The sequence below is a fragment of the Poecilia formosa genome, unplaced genomic scaffold, assembly GCF_000485575.1.
Source record: "Poecilia formosa unplaced genomic scaffold, Poecilia_formosa-5.1.2 Scaffold53, whole genome shotgun sequence".
NCBI lineage: Eukaryota > Metazoa > Chordata > Actinopteri > Cyprinodontiformes > Poeciliidae > Poecilia > Poecilia formosa.
In genome coordinates, this window is record NW_006799992.1 from 284,382 (window position 1) to 304,558 (window position 20,177).

The following is a 20,177-nucleotide window of genomic DNA, read 5'->3' on the forward strand; positions in this document are numbered from 1 at the left end:
GTGACAAAATGTGGAAAAAGTTCAAGGATTATTAATTATTTTGTATCAAATACCAGTGATAAAGTTTAGATTATGCGGCATTCAGTTTCTGAGACTTTCATTTAGATCAGTTATTTAGATCAAAGCTCTTCTTCCAGATATGTTTTAACAGAATACAAACAATTTGAGATGTAGGAGGTCCAAGCAAAGTTCATCGGTTCTTTTCTCTCTGTTCTTCCTTTAGAAGCCCTTGGCATGGAAAAAAACTAGATCACAAGAGTTTAAGGAGTCAGGTTGCATATTTACTATAGACAGAGACTGTTTATTGTGTAAAGCGTAAGCCGCAGAATTTACAGTGCTGAAAATGAAATCCCTTTCCCCCTCTGTGAGAGGCCTCCAGAGGAAACAAATAACACATTATGCTGGAGGGCTGACCCCTTAACATAGCCACAGTTCAGCCACCTCCTCGGCTAAGACCCCTCACCTGATCCAAAGATTTGTAACGTCCCACTTCCACATTCATACGGGGAGTCATTTGGGAACATGCAGGGAAAATAAATGTTGCCAGAACTCTTCAACACATCGGACAGGGGTTGCTTTGATGAGCCAGGTGACGTGATAAAGTAATAAATTAACCATTTGTTTCTCTGTGATAAAGTTTTTTTTAAATGATGTTTGTGCTTTTGTTAGTGCCAGTTGACATAAACCATGACTGCCTGTTAAGATGAGTCTATCAACACTCATTAAGGAGGCCATTGACCTTTAACCCTGAGGCCTTCACGTTGTCAACTGTTCATTTTAGAGCTCTTAAAGGTGCAGCATTCCCATCCCAGTCTATTTCAAAAAGACCAATTTAAAGTTTAGGTGGGTGTTACTGTCTGAGACAACCATCCTTAATCACTTCTTTAGGTTGTCGTCATCCTTTCCAGTGATATGTCTTCTTTTTTTCTTTTTTTCTTTTTTTTAAAAGAAAACAACATCACAAACTGTGAACATTTTACAAAGCTATTTAATTTATTTTCTAAGACGACAACAACAACAACAAAAACGCCCACCGTCCATTTAAACTGATGGCCTGTCAGTTCAGGTGGACGGTGGGTTTTTGTTTTTGTTTTTCTGCTGTAGATGAAAGCTGGTGGAGACTCACTTCAGATTTTTATTTGAGAAAAAGTGTGAAAGCTGTCGATTATTCTGCTTCCACTTTACTGTTATGCAATACTCTGTGTCAATGTATCACATTCACCAAAGTTTATGGCTCTAAGGTGATGAAACGTGGGACAGATCAAAAGGTTTCTTAACAGGAGATGTACATTTCTGTGCTCCAGATATTTGGATATTGACTCTCGTACAGCATATGCTTCATTTCCTGCCTTTATTTTTTTCTACACATACGTCTTTAGTGAGTTCATTTGTACTTCATTCGACATTGAATGAAGTACTTCATTCGACATTAATTTCCACAAAACATATCTGTGAAATTATGTCACTGATTTTTTTTTTTGGTCGATCTTGCTCACTCACAGTTCCATGTTTTTCTGTTTTTTTGTCATTTTGTTTTTTTTAGTTTTTCTAGTCTTCTGGTGGAATTACAAGAAACCCCTGAAACTGTTTATGTTCTTCATTTCAGCCTGCTTGAGTCTGCTCCTCTGGACAACTTCCCGTGCTTGACCTCCACTAATTTAATTATATTTGAATTTAGGACTGTAAACCGTGGACTCATGAACCCTGAGATAATGCTCCTGTTCTTGCCTGTTTTCCCATGCACATATATATCATAGTTTTGTTATGTGATAAATTAGAATAAATACATTTGTGCAGAACAGGCTAAGTTGCTGTAGGTTAACAGATTTCAGATACATACCCCTTAAATACATAAAAAGGGGAAAATATTAAAAGTGTAATCCATGGTTGATTTTTTTTTTTATTATTTTCACAAAAAAAATTTTTTTTAACAGTTTTGTGAATAATCCTCACTTCCTAAACAAAACCAAAGCAAATAAAAAAGAAATAAAAACTGAAACATTTCTGGTGTCTAACATCACCAAAAATGTTAGACAATAGGACAACAAATCTTCACCCAAGGATCCCGTAGGGACCTGATTTGAGCTGTTCTGATCTCTTCGTGGATCTTCCTGAACCAAACGGGTTTCATAGGTGACATGTGAGCAACTCGGACGTCAAATGCTCTGATGTTTGAGACGCCAGGTCAAATCTGACAGGGTCAAGCCACCATGGAGGAAACAAAGCTGGGATTGTCCGCTGTGCTTTTACAGTCACACTCGGACATATTTAACACACATGTTCAACACCTGATCAGATACTCAAGAGTTAGTTTTTTTTTTTGTGTGTGTGTGTGTTGTTTTTTTTTATTTCAAAGTAGAGTTCGTCATCTTTTTGGCAGTGCAGTTCATTCTGTAGTTATTTACTTTTGCCTTATGAGGATCTGGAAAACTTAAGACGTCTTTGGCAAAACCAAGATATAGTCGTTAGAAGACGGCCCTGTAATTATTTTCAAGCGAGTGTGATTATAATTCTGTCACATGAGAATGAGACGGATAAAAGGACAAGGTGTCATTTTAAAGTTAAAGAAAAAAGTCCATTAAAAAAAGGACATGCAAATTATATGAACATGTATTCTGTCTGTAGCTTTAATGGACTTTGTTTTCTTTCTTTTTCTTACTTTATTGTACATCTTGTTACATTACTAATGTTCATGTCATGCTGTGAACAGAACGAGCGCCAGCTGAGATTAACTGTGACTCAGCAACATCTTGATGAGATTCTGAGGTCATCACGTCGGGACGCCGTTAGCCAGGAAAAGAGATTAGAGCTTTAATTACATTCACAAGCCAAGTCACAAAGATGTTCCTCAGAGACTCAGTTAAGCTGCAGTGAATGGCAAGGATCTGCCGAGTGACGCTCCAGGTTTCACTGAAGTGATGCAGCGCATTTTATAAATCATCAACTTATTTGTGTTGGAGCTTGACTCTGCACATCTAGTGAACAAAATAGTTGAAAATACCGAAAGCCACCAGTCACTTTTCTTCAACTTTATATGTTACTTTGTGTTGGTCCACCATCAAACCTTGAGCTGAGGTTCAAGGTTTGATGTGGCAAGTTGAAAACCGAACACTGTCTTATTGTACGTTGTCAATAAGACAAAAATAAGAAAATGCACTTAAACGTAAGTTTCTCTTCCAGAACAACCCTCCATAATAATTTGATGAAAACATGTTTGTGTACTTTTTATGACAGTTATTAAAGTTAACTGTTGTTCTTGTGACAATAACACATATTTCCTCTTTTTTTCTGGCAGGAAATCTCAAAGCTGAAGTAATTGCTGCTGGATGTTGTAAAGACTGGAGAACTGAATGATAAACTAAAAAAAAAAAAGCTTTGCAGGAAAATAGCAAAAGGTCAGAGAGAGGCGGTGCAGTGAGGTGGTAATACCGCTCTTCATGCAAAGGAACTTGGAAAATACGTGCTCTTTTACACATTTAAGCAGCTTTTTAAAGTAAAGGTAACTCTTTGTTCCATTGGTTAGTGAGGCAGATGCCCACAGGGCTGAATGTGTCTTTAGTGGCTACATTCTTCCTCTGCATCTTTTCTTATAAATCCAACTGAGGGCATTTAATAAAAGCATTAATTTGGACATGTAATCATCTGGTTAAGCACAGTAAATGTCACCATTTACCACGAGGTAATTTTGTGTCAAGCTTCATCAGTCATGGACTGCAAACCCAAAATAGATTAGGTGTGTCTCAGGATATTTACCTCCTTCTCAGTGTTTGGAGATAAGATGTCATGTGGAATCACACAACCGTTAATGTTTATTATAAACAAAGCTAGTATAAATTGGCCTTATGCAGTGCAGTTCATGTCAAGTTTACTTATGAACCATGCAGATTTAGATTTCAAGATATTTTGATTTAACCAAGATCTGTTTTGATTCTGGTTGGGCTTGATGGAAGTATGTTTCAAAAGCAAATAAGTAAATAAAACACATAAAGCAAAAAACTTGCTTTATGATTATGCTATAAAATGGCCATTTTATGGCCATAAATGGCTATAAAATGGTGTTTGCCAGGTGTTTGCTAATTGCTGCTGCCGCTAGTCTAGAGGAGCTGTGTGGGGATGCTCTGTGGGACGGGAGCTTGACTAGGGACTAATAAGTAGAACATTTTTATCAGCGTTTAAGGACCCCCAAATGGCTGCTATAGGATTTCTCAAACATGCATGAATGATCAAAGCAACACTCTGCGTGTTTTTGATGAGGGAATAACATTATAAGCTGATTTTGAATAATTCCCCCCCAACTCCCTCTTGAAAAGGATTCTGAAGCAGCAGAACAGAAGAGTTGTCTTGGATCTTATAGGGATACTTGATCCTTGAAAATCTGAAATCGTAGGCTCTGCACAGAGCACGATAGTGATACATCAGACAAACTCTTGCTTTTCTCTGTGAACAACAATATGACCTGCAGCAGGTTCAATGCTCTTTGACCTAAGCATATTGGTTACATTCTTCTCATTTTTGTTTCAATAAAGTCTTTGAATAGCCTGACATTCTACCAGTGATTTTGTGTTATAATATATAATTTAGGTGTAATAAGTAGGAGGGAAATCTGTCCAGACACATAAAATCCACAAAAAAAACAAAAAAAAAACAAATGCCAACACAACTTCACACTCACTCCTCTTCTGCAGTGAAGACATTCAGCTCTTTGTCATTCCCTGCAAGGTAGAGTAACAAGAGCCTCCTGAATGAGTTGCAGTAGAAACACAAAGGGCCTCTGTTTGTATGTGTTCACATCTGTTAACATGGAGAGAGTGAAGAAAGAAGCTGTCTCTGTCCGGGACTCTTCTCTTACCTGAAGGAGGGGAAAGTTGATTAAAAAAAAAAAAAGAAAGAAAAGTCTAGCTCTACTTGTGTCTCCACCTGCACAAACCACATGGATCTAATTATGTGTCTGAGCGTCAGCCGAGGAGCAGGTCACAGCCGACATCAGGAACTCATATGTGCTGCATTCACTCAGTATATTTCCATGCGTTCACCTCTAAGCTGTAGGTGGCAGAACTGTAACACTTGAACTGACATGCAAGCGCTCGGCCACAGAGTTTGCCTTTATTTAAACCAGCTTACGTCCGTAATTGGGTCAGAACTCCACGCCTAAGCCTCCAGCATCAGGTGGCAGCGACTAGCAACTCTGGAGCTGACTGCCTGGTGAGCAGATCAGCTCACTTAAGCTAAACTATGTTTAATCAGGCTGCTATTTAGAAACAAACACATTTCCAAGGGGTCGCAAGAGGTCAGGTGGGGGGGGAGGGGAGGACGCCCAACTCCAGCTCCAGTCCTGAATAGTCACTATCCTGCATATTTTAGATACATTCTTGCTTCAGCACACCTGAATTAAGTCATCATATCAGTCATTCAGCTCTGCAGAGGCCTTTTAACGAGCTAGCTACTCATTTGAGACAAGTGAGTTGGAAAAGGGATGCTTCCAAAAGTTGCAGGGTGGTATAGCTCGATTACTGAAGCTGGCGCCCACTGCTCTATGTTTTTTTCTGAATGCGATATTATACATTATATTTAGCGGAAAATTGTATTTTTTATGTCTGTAATTGGGTCAGACTCAATTACAGATGTGATTTATTGTTACATCACACTGACTACATTTTGCAGTACTCTTCAAATTGATATTATCTATACATCAAATAAATTAGAAAGACACACTCTTGATATTATAGATTCATATTCTATACTGACTTTTAAACTTGGGCAAAAATAATTTTCTATTTCTAAAATTATAATATATAATAGTCCCCCTTTTTAAACATGTTTGTTTTATCTGTTTACTTTCATTTCTGTCAAATCTTCACACTAGTAGAGACAAATTATACACGTGTCGCATGCTGACATCTAGTGGACACAGCAGGTACTGCTGCCTTCTTTCATGTAAGTTTTAGCAAACTAGTAAATAGGCCAATGTCTAGATGTCACAGAAAACACAAGTCACACCCCTTACCTGAGGTTTTTTAATGATTTATTGAAACATAAACAATTGCGCACAATGTTTATTAAGGTGCTTTGTTGTGCATCGGGTCCGTAAGGGCAAACCGACAGGCCATTCTGAAAAATTACATTTTTTTAAAAAATGTACTTTATTTACTGCACAGATTTCAGTAAACTTGCGATAAGTCTTATATTGGCTGTAGGAAGCATAAGCACTGTCATTTAAATCTCTTAGTGCAACAGCTTTGTTTTCAATATATGTAGCGAAGGCATTATATGCCTTCAAACCACAATCCTGCATCAAATACGTTACTGCATTATCAAATACAACTTCTTTTTTTTTTAAATCACACAGTGTCCCTATAAATATACTACTTCCTTACACTTTTTTCCTCTCATGTCTCAGTTGTAAGCTGGTCTTAAGATTGTTTATATCTAAAGAAGATCTTTAGGGATCACCCTACTTATCATAACCTGTTAATATGCTACATTTTCTTTTACAGTCATGCTATTGGCATAACCTTCTCATTGCTTTTGCAAAGAGGTTTCAATATGATCATCATTACAATTATAGTCTAACTGCTCCTATTTACATTCATTGTGCTGTCAAAGTTCATTTTCTCCATTAAAAATCGCATCAAGCACAAACAAGTACACAGCGACAAAAAGGTACATTTTTTTGTTAAGAGACCTCCAACGGTCATTCATCTACATTCAGATTACGATATTTGGAGTGCAACCGAGAGAGATCCATGCGGATTCACCTGTTGACCCAAGGTGGCATCCAGGATGGCTGTCCTGGTTTCTCTGCTCGGCAACAACAAATGAGCCCGGCTGGTTGTCTCCAGGTCCACCTTACAAAATAAGCAGGAAGGACTCAATGTCCTGCACTACTAATCTCATTTAGTGTTCAAGAAACACATGCATGGCTACTTATACAGGTAACGTTCACAGATAAGTGTAAGAGTACATATTTGTTAGCTTTCTAAAATTTTGACCAGAGTAGATTTTTTTCTCTCTCTCTTCTGAGATTTTGTTATGAGTCTTCACAGCATGGTGATTCTCTGATAGGATGTCTTTGGATAAGCATCACGACTAATGTTTTCCTTTTCTTTTTTTTTTTTTTTTTTTTCACGACTAATGTTTTCCTTTTCTTTTTTTTCTTTTTTTTTTTTGCAAAATTGCGACTTCTAACTGAATAATCCCATGATAAGGCACGGGAAAACGGGAGAGCTGAGGATCCAAGTGCAACATGAGCCAAGTTCCAAAGAAACATCATTAGCTGCCTTTCCTTTTGTCTGTGCATCTTTAACATTCAACAAAAAAAATACTCTGCTGTGCAGAAGAAATAAAGGTACCTCTTATTGGGACCCATTTAAACAAAACTGTAAGGCAACACGCTTGTCAGTCCAAACACAACAAAATAATAATACTAAATTGTTAGAACTTCGGTAAATGTTGAACCTGAATCAGAAAACGGGAAACCGCAAACAGCAACATAAATATACAATGAGTAAGTTTGCAGTTGTTGATATTTTTGGGAAATAATCATGTTTAATTTCATAAAACCTGTGACTCAAAGACTGAAGATTGGAATGAAAACTGCCAAATGGTAGAATACTTCTGTCATCAGTATCTCTAAAGATTTTGTCTGGTTTTTTCAAAATCCAGAAAACAACCGTCACAAGGAAAATACTTTCTAAATAACCCACATGAATATATATGCATATATATACAAAAGAAACTTGGTGTCTCCTTCATCTCTTTCATCTGAAGAGGTGAGTGGACGGCTTGCAGTGGAGTGTGAGCTGGCGGGAGCTGTAGCCGGACAAACCCATACCAATCAGACCCATCAGGAGGGCCAGGCGTGGCGTGGCAGTGCTCTCCCGGCTCTGCAGCATCGTCTGGGCTGCCTGGGTCTAGAAAAAAAAAAAGAAAAAAAAAACAATATAGGAGTATAAGAGCTATCCATCTCCACTAATTTGCAGCTATGTCTTTTCTGCCACTGGCAAATGAACAATCTGAAAAATGTGACCCTTCAAGATTAGTCTAATTCCAGTATTGGTCTTTTCCAATGTCTGTTTGACTTTGTTTCTTTGAAAATGGAAGATGTTTTGCAAGTTTTTGTAAGTTATTTCTGAAGCTTGAGCAGATACAGGACACCAAAAAGCATTCCTGATTGTATTATTTTTTTAATGTAAAAATGCTTGCTCTAAAAGCTAAATTCAAACCACCTACATCTTTTTGAATCTCATCAGAACATACAACAAATACTTCAGTTCATTCATCCTCACTTATGTTTGATTCTGCATCAAACTTCAGAACAACATCTCAGCAACACAAAAAATAAACCGACGCTCCAATCTTTTAAATGTACATTTACATTAGAGTTCTAAGGTTCATCTGCATGTGTCTGAAATAACAATCAGGACAAATGGCTTTGATGCAACTGCAACAGAGATCCAATTAGAGGGTATTTGCTCGACCTGAAGACAACTTCAAATCAAATCCATTTAAAGACAGGCTACTGTGGTTCTCTATCCTAATCCTGCCATGACTCAGACAAATGTAAGCTCTTTGGAAATCAGGGTTGTTGTTAGACAGAAATTTCTAAAAGATGCTATGTCGATTACCAAAATTTGTATTTTTAGTTGAAAAAAATTGACTTTAAATATGCATAAGGTGCATAGAAAGATAAGTAACACAATACTGTGCAGCATAATTTATTCACAGCCACATAATTCTTCATTCAAAACAATCAAAAGATATGCAACTCCTGGACTCAGCGCAGGCTTTGTTGGAATTTCCATCCCTGATTTGCCACTGTAGAGCCACAGCGAAGTCTAAAGCGATCTGAAATCTATCCACACAAGAAGAGCATCTGAAAGCATCACACAAACCTGCAGATATCTGATATATCCAGGGGTCAGGCGAGGGATGCGAAAAAACATTCTTGCTCCCTTTGGTGCTTTACAGTTGAGGCCACAAAACTCCTCTGCAACTTGCCCTCAGGAGCTGCTGCGGGGCAACTGTATCCCACTGTGTCTTTGCGTGGAGGCAACAACAGCTCTCCCCGGTGTCTGCAGGCAAGAACACTTCGATCAGATGATCTGCTCTAGGGAAATCCAGTCCCTACAGGTTGTATATAAACCTTGGCTGTATTGTCATTGCGTAAGCTGGAAGGTTTGTGCGTATCGTTGTGTGTGTGTGTGTGTGTGTATTTGTGTCACTGATGGATTAGCAGATCCACTGGCGACACAGTGGATTATTATACCTGGGATAGATGTTCCAAGTCTTTTGTCCACCAATTAAGAGCAGGGAAATATACACTAACATACAACAAAGGATAACAAAGCTCCACTTCAGTGACGTCTACTGGGACACTGCTAAGTAGTTTTAGCAATTAAGAACAATTAAAGTTTGTTCCCATTCTGAAAGTGGTACAGAGGAATCTGGCACAGCTGTCTGAAACAACATTTTCTACTCCTATTCATCATCTGTGATGGCAGAAGTCCACCAGTCACTTCAGACAGATGAAAATAAACACAAACATAAATGTTGAGGAAGTTTTTTTTTTAATCAAAACAAACACTCATAATATAACAGACAAAATAGAGTTCTTTGTGCAGAAATTTGTTTTTGAAAAAATTCAGTTTTTGCAGCCTCTAACAAGTTACTGTTATTATTATAACTACTACTTTATTTTAGAATTGTTCTGTATTTAGGCCCATCCATCTACCCATTTATCCTGATTAATACTGATTGCTGTCCTTCCTGAAGAAAGCAAGGACAGCATCATATTGTCAGCATGATGCTGACAACACTATTTTATGTGGGGGATACTGTGATTATGGTGGTTTAAAATGTTAGATTTTTGCCACATATAGCACTTCTGCTTGTACTTATTTCCTCCACTTTAAAAATTACAGTCATATTACATTCAAATTTTATTGAAAGTTTAATTTATTTCAATAACTCGATTCAATTAGTTTCTCAAATAGTTTCCCAAATACAAGTCTTATGAATATTTTTGAAAGGCAATTTGTAATTTTCAATGTAAAAAATAAACAAGTTGCAGTTTAAAATGATTCTTAAGACCCAAACATTACAAATACGTATCATAAAAAACTACAAGGAAAGAAACTAAAGTATTTTAAACACGTTTTGTATCCAAGCAGTATTTTAAAACCACTGTAAATATTTTGCCACATCATACGAGCATTTAGCCTTGTTTCACTACTTACGGCTGAGAAGTAATCTAAGGAAGAGAAAATTTAAAATTATAAACACGCTGTAAGAACAAAACACCTCAGTTAAAAAAAACAACAAAAAAAACTCCATGCTGTTGTGTTGGGAGCCTCTCGGAAGTTACGTCATCTCTATGCGTCCGTCTGAGAAGAAGGACGCTCTGTTTACGGAGAGCGGGCTAATGTTAACTTCAGAAACTGCTTTTTTGGCACATTTTTCTATCAAAATAAAATTCTTACTCGAACGTTTTGAAACATTTATGACAGTAAGTCCCAGTCGGTGTTATTTCCCCTCAGAAGAGTGAGGCTTTTCCCCCTCCGAGCTGGTAAAACAAAAAATAGTTGTCTAACATTGCACGCTAACGGCTAATGCTGCGTAGTTTCATTTCATTGAAAACAGACTGCAGTAGCCCGTTACATTTGTTTACGCCTGTTGGTGTTTTCTACAAAAACATATCACGGGGACTGACATGGGCCTGTACTCAATACATTTACCACATAATCGATAGGTAATGGTTTGACTGTTGTTTGTTTGTGTGCAGTTCCTGGCAGGGATGTTGAAGTTGTTGAATTGGAGGGAGAAGGGGGATTTTATTCCTTGTTTAGCTGCAATTAAGTAACACAAACAGCCTTAAAAATTTGAAACTAAAATTTACTATTAAAGTATCATATATTCTGTGCTTGCAATTATTGAAAAAAATATTAGACACACGCTGTTCCTTTTTAAATTATATTTAACTATTTTCATCCTGGAAAATAAATAGTACATCCTTTTTGCTCAAACATAGCAGATAATTAGGCTTAAAATATGACCTTGCTTTCATGAAAACTCAAAAATATCCATAAAAATGTGTTATGTGAATTCTTTACATTTAAAAAATAAAACATGAATAAAAAAAGTCAGTATATGTTAGGATAGTCACAAGTCAGATCTTATCAAGGGGAAATTAGTTAATTCCAATTGCTGGCCAATAAATTGGTGCATCTCCATTTCACTCTGCATTAGAACGACAGTCCCCAGTTGTGTCTCCCCATATTTACACACTCAATCTCCTCACTGTGATGTCAATAGTAACATGGAAAATGGAGCAAGAAATTATATAATTTTACATACTACAAGTTTATTATGAGCGAAGTGTTTGGTTTCTATTTCAGTTGTGTCTGTCTTGTGTTTGTATTCAAAATTTCAATCGATTATTTATACTCATCCATAATTTCGCAAAGTGAAACGGATTAAAACGTCCACTCACAATTGTTCGTTGTTGGCCTGGTGATTATATGCTGCAGTTGTAATCCCATTACAGAACTTTTTTCTCTTTTTTTTTTTTTTTTTTTTAGCAGTGATTCTTGGTTGAAATCACATTGACTTGAAACAGTTTTTGTTTTCACCATTGCTCTTCTGTTTTGTTTTTTAGCTATAATGAAAAGAAGAGCAGATGCAACATATTCACCTCTGCAGGGGACGAAGAGGCGGCTCGAAGAAAGCAGCTCAGATGAAGAGTCATTGTCTAGACAAGGTAAGTAAATTTATGTTCACCATTAACGAACAAAATGCGATGGCAGTTTAAAAGAATTAAGTAAGTGCTCTTTGTGTGCTAACCGGACTAACATCATGTGCTTTTTGCACGTTTTCAGTATGGATTTGATGAGCTAAATTTGCCCTAAATCTGTCAATTCCAGATGTTTTTAAACAAAAAGTGATAATATCCTAAACCTCATAGACTGACACACACGTATTGTTCTATTTGTACGTGTCTTCTTGTCCAGACTCGAGCCAAAATGACTCCCTCAGTGACCAGGAGGATCACAGGCCGAGCTTCTCCATGCCGTCCATATCGACATCCTCCTTTGATGCCCAAGACAACGACGACTCCGCTCAGACCTCCTCGAAGTTCTCCATGTACAACAGCGTGTCGCAGAAGCTCATGGTGATCAAATCAAAACCTCATCTTATATGTCTAGATATTTTGAGATTTCTGAAAACTTACTACTTTGTAGTCAGATTGTTCAGAAGAGTGATTAAATGCTGTGTTTTAATAACGTTTCTATCATGTCCTCTTCCACAGGCAAAAATGGGCTTTAGAGAAGGAGAGGGTCTGGGTAAGTTCAGCCAGGGGCGCAAAGAGATCGTGGAGGCTTCCACCCAGCGTGGAAGGAGGGGCCTGGGGCTCACGCTGCAGGGTTTCCAGGGAGAACTCAATGTTGACTGGCGGGATGAACCAGAGGTCAGCGAAACCAGTGGTCACCTTTTGTTGTTTTCACCACTTTTTCTTTAGACATGTTTTATTGGAACAAAGATCTCAACTTTGTCCTCACAGCCCAGTGCAACTGAGAAAGTCGACTGGTTTCCAGAATGCACCACAGAGACCCCAGATGCAGATGAGCTGAGGGACTGGTTGGTTCTGGGACCGGTAATTTATCAGCTTTGACACTTTTATTCTTGTTTTTTTTGTTGTTTTTTTTTTTTTTTGCTTTATTTAAATTTAAGTCTTTGTTTTGTCTCCTGGCAGAGAAAACTAAAGATTGAGGATGAAACAGAGTTTTGTACAGAAGATCTTCTTCACACGCTTCTACGCTGCAAGGTGATATTGAAAATACCAGTTGTTTATTATGTCTGATGTAATATCAGAACTGAAGGAAATAAAAGCAGATTGACTAATTATGGGATACCCAGGTACTAAACTCAAAGAGAAGTTTTGTCCTGATAATTTATGTGTATTTCATCTACAAAGAACATTTCAGTCTTTAAACTTTTCAAGCCTAAGCTGTCTTCAGTAAAAAAATCCCCCCCAAAATGTTCTCTTATGCATTATTGTTAAACTTTCATGGTGTTGGGTTCTTTTATCGTCTTAATCCAAAATGTTGCGGTATGTAGACGGTGTTTGACAATCTGGAGGGCGAGGAGATGAGGAGAGCCCGAACACGCTCGAACCCTTATGAGACGATCAGAGGAGGAATCTTTCTCAACAGGTAAAGGTTTATCACTAGCTGCTCTTTTTTAAACCCAAAAAAAGGCAAAAAAAAGATTTTTTTTCTATCTTTGCTCCATTGTATAAGTTCAATTTGTCCAACTCCAAATTATAGGGGTTTTTTAGGTTACAAAACATACTTACAAATTAGAATTATCTCATTTGTCATTTAAAAATTATTCATTTAAAAAAGTAATTAGATTATTTTTATTTCTAAAAATATTAATTTTTACTAATTGCATGACAACTCAGTGAAAGATCAAAGCTGTATGTTCATTAACGTTCTCCTTTTTTTTCATTTATATTCTCAACTGAACGCAGCATGTGAGAAAATACAGAGTGAAAGTGTAAAAGCCGGGCAGATAGAGAATTGCCATCTATAAATACCACATGGTAGAAACCTTTAAGATGTGTCAAGTATGGAAAGTCTCCTTAAGAGATTTTGACAGTAGGATAAATCTGCTGATTTACGTTTTCTCTAAAAGAAAAATAAACCATTCTGAGCCCAAAAAACACATCTACAACAGTGAAGCAAGGTTTATAAAGATGCTACAGCTGTAGCCACTATGACAGATCCAAACGCCTTGAAAGCAAAAACTAAATGGAATAACTTTCATTACCTTTCATAATTAACCAGTTATTCACTAAATGTAATAACTTTCATTACCTTTAGTAATTAACCAGTTATTCCACAATTACAATTTTAATGGCATAAAAATGTTGAAAAGCAAGGAATTTTGTGTTTAAAAATGTTCCCGCTTTGTCATCTCGTCACGCTTTCTCTGTATTTAGAGCAGCCATGAAAATGGCCAACATCGATCACTGCTTTGACTACATGTTCACCAATCCAAAAGATTCTCAAGGGGTGAGCATATAACGCCTAATACACGCGGCATTGAACTTCTGGTTACAAAACGCAGACCCACATAAGCACATCGATCAAATAAACTCTCTCGTATTGTGTAGAAATCCCTGGTGAAGGACCGCGAGGGCGAGCTTCTGTACTTTGGCGACGTCTGTGCCGGGCCCGGCGGCTTTTCAGAGTACATCCTGTGGAGGAAACGTTGGCACGCTAAAGGCTTCGGGATGACGCTGAGAGGGCCGTGCGATTTCAAACTGGAGGATTTCTACGCCGCGCCCAGCGAGTTGTTTGAGCCTTACTACGGTGTGTTGATAAAACCGTCACGTCTCGGAGGGCAGAAGAGAGGCGTCTTATATTCGAGATCATAAATGATTCAGTGGAAGCTTGACCTGTGCCATGTGCGTCTCAGGTGAGGGTGGAGTGGACGGGGATGGTGACATTACTCTGCCTGAAAACGTGACCGCGTTTCGTAACTTTGTCATGGAGAACACGGACAGAAGAGGGCTGCATTTCCTCATGGCAGACGGGGTAAGACGACTTCTAAGCAATAACCGCCTGAGGTTTTTTTCCTCACGTTTCAGAAACATGACGGTAAGCCCGGTGCTTTCAGTGGAGTCAGCTGGCGATCGGTTTTGATGTGATTTCTGGCATTGGTAGGGTTTCTCTGTGGAGGGCCAGGAGAACATCCAGGAGATTCTCACCAAGCAGCTGCTGCTCTGTCAATTCCTCACTGCCCTCTCCACTCTCAGGACAGGTACAAGTGCGTGTAAATGTTTTCCGAAAACTCAACAAAATAGTGGAGCTCTCTCTAAATAAATCTATTATTTTTCTTTTTCCTTCCAGGTGGACATTTTGTATGTAAAACCTTTGACCTCTTCACTCCTTTCAGCGTGGGTTTGGTGTACCTGCTCTACCTCTGCTTCGACAGGATCTCTCTCTTCAAACCCGTCACCAGCAGGCCAGCCAACTCTGAGAGGTGGGCTCAGTGACAAAATGATCCAGACGAGTTTATTTGTGACGAACTCAGGAATGAGGCATCTAGATTGCTCATACCTGAGAAGTATTTAGGCCTCATAACAATGAATCTCTGTATAGATCAGTAACCGGGTTTCAAAGTCGGGTTTTTATGGTTATAACAACTTAAGATCCGCTGAGGTTTTTTTCTTCTTCCTGCTGTTGGCCTGGAATCACGCAGCAGCATTTTGGATGAACTGCAGCTGTCTGATTGATCTTTTTTTTTTATTCATTGACACCATTATTTACTTTTGTTTTAACCCCACTGAGTGTAGTTCGGTGCTAATTTATGGGACAAAAACCAATGACTACAGCTTTTACTTAAATAAGCTGCACACTCCAGAGGTTTTATGGTCAAAGTAATAGTGGTTTTAGAGCATTTGAAGTGTTGTAAACCTTTTCCATATTCAGTAGCTTTGAACATCGACCTTATAAAGGTTTTACGAGACTAAGATCTAGAGGTGATTTAAGGCTGGTTTTGTCACCACTGCTTGGGGTTTTTTTTATTTTTATTTAATACTTAATATCTTACAGAATTCTATTTATCTCTTTATACTTTTCTGTTTCCTGTTATAATAGCAGTTGGCCTAAATATTAGTCACCATTGTACTGCAGCTCAATTGAAATTTTGAATTTAGAAATGCTTTTAATTATAAGTCTGAGCCACAAGTGCTGGCCACATTGTTTAAAGCACTATTCCCAGCTTGAGTTGTTAGAAATGTGCAGTGTAAATAATTTTGACCTTGAGTCATCAGTACTTTCTAGTTCTTTCAATGTTGTGCTAAAAACTATAAATGATCACTTTTGTCTCGTTTTTATATATCCAAAAAAATTCACCATCTCTCAGGTATGCATGATTTAAACTAGTCCAGTTAGATTCCATCAATAACCTCCTTGTCGTCTGTCGCTGCCAGTTCTGTCTGCAAGATTGACCTAAAACTAAGCTTAATTAACTAAATTAGTCAATCTATTTTTGTTTTTGTTTTGTTTTTTTTGCTTTTGGTCAGATATTTGTGGTACAGTTTCCTCCTTTAAGTAAAGAAGCTACTGTCTTGTCTCCGTGTGACGTTCAGGTACATCGTGTGCCGCGGTCTGAAACCGGGTTCGGATGCAGTCAGAGAGTACATGTTCAGAGTCAACCTGAAACTGAACCAGCTCAGGAACAGGGACAACGATGTTACAGAGGTGGTTCCACTGAGCATCATAAAGGACGACACAGACTTCTACCAGTTCATGGTCAACTCCAACGAGAGGTAGGGACGCCGTTTTCAACGTGTTTTACCAGCTGCTTGTTTAACAACATTCCTGACAAAGACTGAATACTGCTGTGACTTCAGCCTCTGTGTAGTCCAGATCAAGGCCTTGGCGAAGATCCACGCTTACGTCATGGACCCGTAAGCAAACACAACTGGGTGCAATATTTGTGTTAACTCATAATCAGATGACTGTCATGTCTGACAACGACTGTGTTGCCATATTTAAAGGTCGCTCTCGGAGCCGAGACAAGCCGACATCAGGAAGGAGTGCTTAAAGCTTTGGGGGGTGAGTGGAGAAACTGTAAACTCTAAGATTGACTGTATTTTGAACACCTTCGTTTCCAGAGAGAATTTAAAAAAAAAAGTAGACATCAATATGTATAAATTTCTTTTGAAAGAGCTGAATACTTAATTTTCCTATTTTTTTATTTTCCACATAATTGTTGTTTTATACTGTCACTTATGGTTAACTGGTTACTGATTCCAGGTACCAGACAAAGCCAGAGTCGCTCCTTCTTCCTCCGACCCAAAAAACAAATTCTATGAGCTGACAAAGGTTTGACATGAAAGATATGGACATATTTGTATCTCGAAAAAGATCAAATGTTGTGTTTAAAGTGATTTTTCTTTCCTCTGTTCTGCCTCAGAACTCAGATGTCGATGCGTTCCAGAGTAAGATAACTCCTCTGGACTCCAAGACGCTCAGTAAGCTGCGACAAATTTTTGACTACAGGTGCATCGTGGGAGGCGGAGAGCAGATCTTCCTGCTTGCGCTGGGGGTAGGTCTGAAGGGACAGGGTTTCTGGTATATTTTATTTATATCTAGAGCACTAGCAGAGTGCTAATTATGTGCTTTCTTTAAAACTCATTCTCTGCTATCTGACTGTGTAGAAGTCTCAGATATACACGTGGGATGGGAAAATGCCCCTGCGCTGGAAGAAAATTGAAAATTTCAAGCTGGAGCTGCCAAGGGAAACACTCCTTAGCGTGGAGATTGTTCAAGAACTGAAAGGGGAGGTGAGAACCGGGCCGAATCTTAATGTTTATAAAGACAAAACAAGTGGAAAAAAAAGAATCAAATGTAACACCATCTGTCTGGTTCTCAGGGTAAAGCTCAGCGCAGAATCAGTGCTGTCCATGTAATGGATGCACTGATTCTTAATGGCACTGATGTAAGAGATCAGCATTTCAACCAGCGGTAAGATGTCGGCTCTGTTACAAAGTCATCTGGATTTATCTTTAAAACATGCTATTTTGTTTGCTTTGGATTCACTCAAAGCATTTTTAGGAATCGGAACGTTTCTCTTCTTGGGAACATACATGTGTGTTTTTGGCCCCTCAAGTGATATCTGTACTGCAGACATCAATCGCAACTTAAAAAAAAAAAAACCTGTGAAAAGAGCTGAGAGATGTTACTGTTGGCCACAATTTTCTTGTTTATGCTTTGTGGTTTTTAAAATGTGCAGAATCCAGATGGCTGAGAAGTTTGTGAAGGCGGTGGCAAAACCCAGCAGAACGGACATGAACCCGATCAGGTGACGACCGAACCAAATTCAGCCATTTTTACCACTTCTTTCACTTTTGACTGGAAAACATTACACTTAAATTACGAGTATATTACATTTTATTGTCAAAATTCATCTCAAATTTGAAAGCTTGAAATGCTTTTTTTTCCTCCCAACCAGAGTCAAGGAAGTTTACAGACTGGAGGAAATGGAGAAAATCTTTGTCAGGTAAAAAATTGATCTCCCATTGGCAACCTGTAGTTATAGGGTTTCTGTGTTTTCTTTAAGACCAGTGCTATTTTATTTGTTTTCATAAGAAATTGTCTCCAACGATGCAAATTGATCTCTTTTTGTCCCTCAGACTAGAGATGAAGATGACCAAGAGTTCAGGAGGCGTCCCTCGTCTGTCCTACACCGGCAGAGATGACCGCCACTTCCTTCCCACAGGCCTCTATATCATTAAAACTGTCAATGGTGAGTATTTGTGCTTTTCAATGTCTAGCAGTGGATGTGTTAAAATATAAAAATAAAAGCAAAACTCAGTTTTTCTTCCTGTCACCCTTCAGAGCCGTGGACGATGGCATACAGCAAAAACTCAAACAAGAAGTTTTTCTATAACAAGTTAACCAAGGAATCGACTTATGATATGCCACCAAATGCTGCTGCTCCTTTCCGGTATGTATACGCCTTTCTGTTCAGTCCTACGATACATCGCAAAAGTATCAATACCCTGTTAAGACGAAGAGGTGTGAAGTGTTAAAAGCTTTAACTGGCGATGATAGACCAACAGAAAGTAATGTGGAAGGAAAACATTGTTCCCAGAGTGGAGCTTTGCAGTCCACATTGTTATTTGTGATAAACTTTGAAAACCAAGTGTTGTTTTCCTTCCGCTTATAACTTTGCACAACTTTTTGGTGGTCAGCTACATAGAATCCTAATCAAAGACAGTAAGTAAATAAATGTAAGAAAAGTTGATCATCTCTGAAATATCTGGTTTGTTTTAATTCTTCAGTGTCTGTCACTCTGAGCGACTCTTCTGGGCCTGGGTGGAAGGGGTCATCGTCCACGATTCCCAGACCCGAACGGACCCAGAGAAACTGTCCAAAAAGGAGTTTTTAACCTTCATCCATCAACATCACCAGTACTGAGCAAAGTAATGAACCTTCAAGAGCTTCGTCAGCTGCAGACCGTCCTCTGAGGCACAAAGTGATGGAGCGCCTCGGAAAAGGCCGTGTGATCCATTGATCATTATTTATTTGACAATAAAAGGACAAAAAAGTCTTCAGATTATAAAACGTTTTTTTATGTGGCCACTCAACTTATTGTTCATTCATTAAACTGCTTTAAGACCACTATCAAGCTCCTTGCTTTGATGACTTTCAGGGAAGTTTTTTTTAACTGAAGGTATGAATTATTGGCTGTCCTTTGAACCAGTTTGCTTCCTCAATGTTTCCTCCGCCCTCAGTGAACTACACTGAATCATTCTGCCTTACACCACAATATGGAGACAATGAAAACGATGCTGTTGTTTTTACCATGCCTTGATCTCTCCTGTGCATCTGTGTTTTCTCAACTTCTTGATAGGTGATATACTTCGCTGTGCTTTCATACATCACTTTATCAATGACAGATGGGATTTTAATGGTTAAACTATGCATCAGTGTCTGTATTGTCAGTGTAGCCTTCTTTAAAACTTAAATACAAGTTCAACTTGTAATGCCATGACTCATTTTCTTCACAGAAGATGAAGCTGGATACTAAAACCAGCTGCAGCTCTGCTTTTTCCTCACTTTTTCCCAGCCTGGTTGTAGCAGCTCACTGTGTGTGACCTAAAACTCTGTTTTTAAGTTTGACTTCCTTCGCTTTTTGTGCCTGACAATTGTTGTAAATGCTGCAATGTACTTATTTTTCTGTTGAGTGAAATCTCAAGTTGTTGGATGTAAATACTAAAGTTAGTGAATAAAGGGAAGACACTGTTACCACACTTTGGTGAAACTAGATTAAAGTCAGATAATCAAAGATATTTTAGAGCTTCATTTTTACCTGTTTTGCCCTCCATAACTTATGTTGCAATCTATAAATAGGTGTATTTTTTATTGCAGTGAAATAATGGAATACTAATTTTTTTTATTTATATATTTATTTTTTTGAAAAATCCAACTATTAATTTGATATATTTATTCACTGGGGTTAATAAAGGCCACACTAGGAAATAATTTCAATGAAAAACTTTACAATGCTAACGTATAAAACAGAAGTAGCTGTAGTGGAGCATTATTTAAAATGTATACTATTTAAAGGGCCAAAATGTGTGTGGAACTTTTAGCGATCCA

General features: G+C 38.1%; 1 protein-coding gene and 1 long non-coding RNA gene across 4 annotated transcripts; one reads left to right on the top strand and one right to left on the bottom strand.

Moving 5' to 3' along the window:
- Positions 1-7,157: 7,157 nt before the first annotated feature.
- On the bottom strand, positions 7,158-9,117 carry LOC103138582 (uncharacterized). The gene is made up of 2 exons (XR_476293.2): positions 8,892-9,117; positions 7,158-7,910 (listed from the first exon to the last, which is right to left on the bottom strand). It is a non-coding gene; the product is annotated as an uncharacterized LOC103138582 (long non-coding RNA).
- Positions 9,118-10,357: 1,240 nt separating this feature from the next.
- Positions 10,358-19,863, top strand: cmtr1 (cap methyltransferase 1). 3 transcript variants are annotated; one of them, XM_007552831.2, is made up of 24 exons: positions 10,358-10,747; positions 11,654-11,755; positions 12,006-12,166; positions 12,305-12,463; positions 12,557-12,649; positions 12,749-12,820; positions 13,114-13,208; positions 14,000-14,072; positions 14,174-14,372; positions 14,479-14,597; positions 14,727-14,823; positions 14,913-15,045; positions 16,157-16,336; positions 16,421-16,477; positions 16,568-16,625; positions 16,827-16,895; positions 16,987-17,118; positions 17,231-17,356; positions 17,446-17,537; positions 17,806-17,874; positions 18,025-18,072; positions 18,206-18,318; positions 18,411-18,519; positions 18,857-19,863. In XM_007552831.2, the coding sequence occupies exons 2-24, from the start codon at positions 11,659-11,661 to the stop codon at positions 18,990-18,992; spliced, it is 2,487 nt and encodes an 828-aa protein (XP_007552893.1). In that variant the 5' UTR covers positions 10,358-10,747; positions 11,654-11,658; the 3' UTR covers positions 18,993-19,863. The 3 variants fall into 3 exon arrangements, with proteins under 3 accessions (XP_007552893.1, XP_007552894.1, XP_007552892.1); XM_007552832.2 differs by having other exon boundaries at positions 10,358-10,564; XM_007552830.2 differs by having other exon boundaries at positions 10,358-10,504.
- Positions 19,864-20,177: the final 314 nt, after the last annotated feature.

Bases quoted from the DNA above. Each gene is read 5' to 3' on its own strand.
- cmtr1 (XM_007552831.2), top strand. From the start codon at position 11,659: ATGAAAAGAAGAGCAGATGCAACATATTCACCTCTGCAGGGGACGAAG. The intron at 13,209-13,999 runs GTAAAGGTTTAT...CTCTGTATTTAG, and splicing joins GGAGGAATCTTTCTCAACAG to AGCAGCCATGAAAATGGCCA. The intron at 16,896-16,986 runs GTTTGACATGAA...GTTCTGCCTCAG, and splicing joins AATTCTATGAGCTGACAAAG to AACTCAGATGTCGATGCGTT.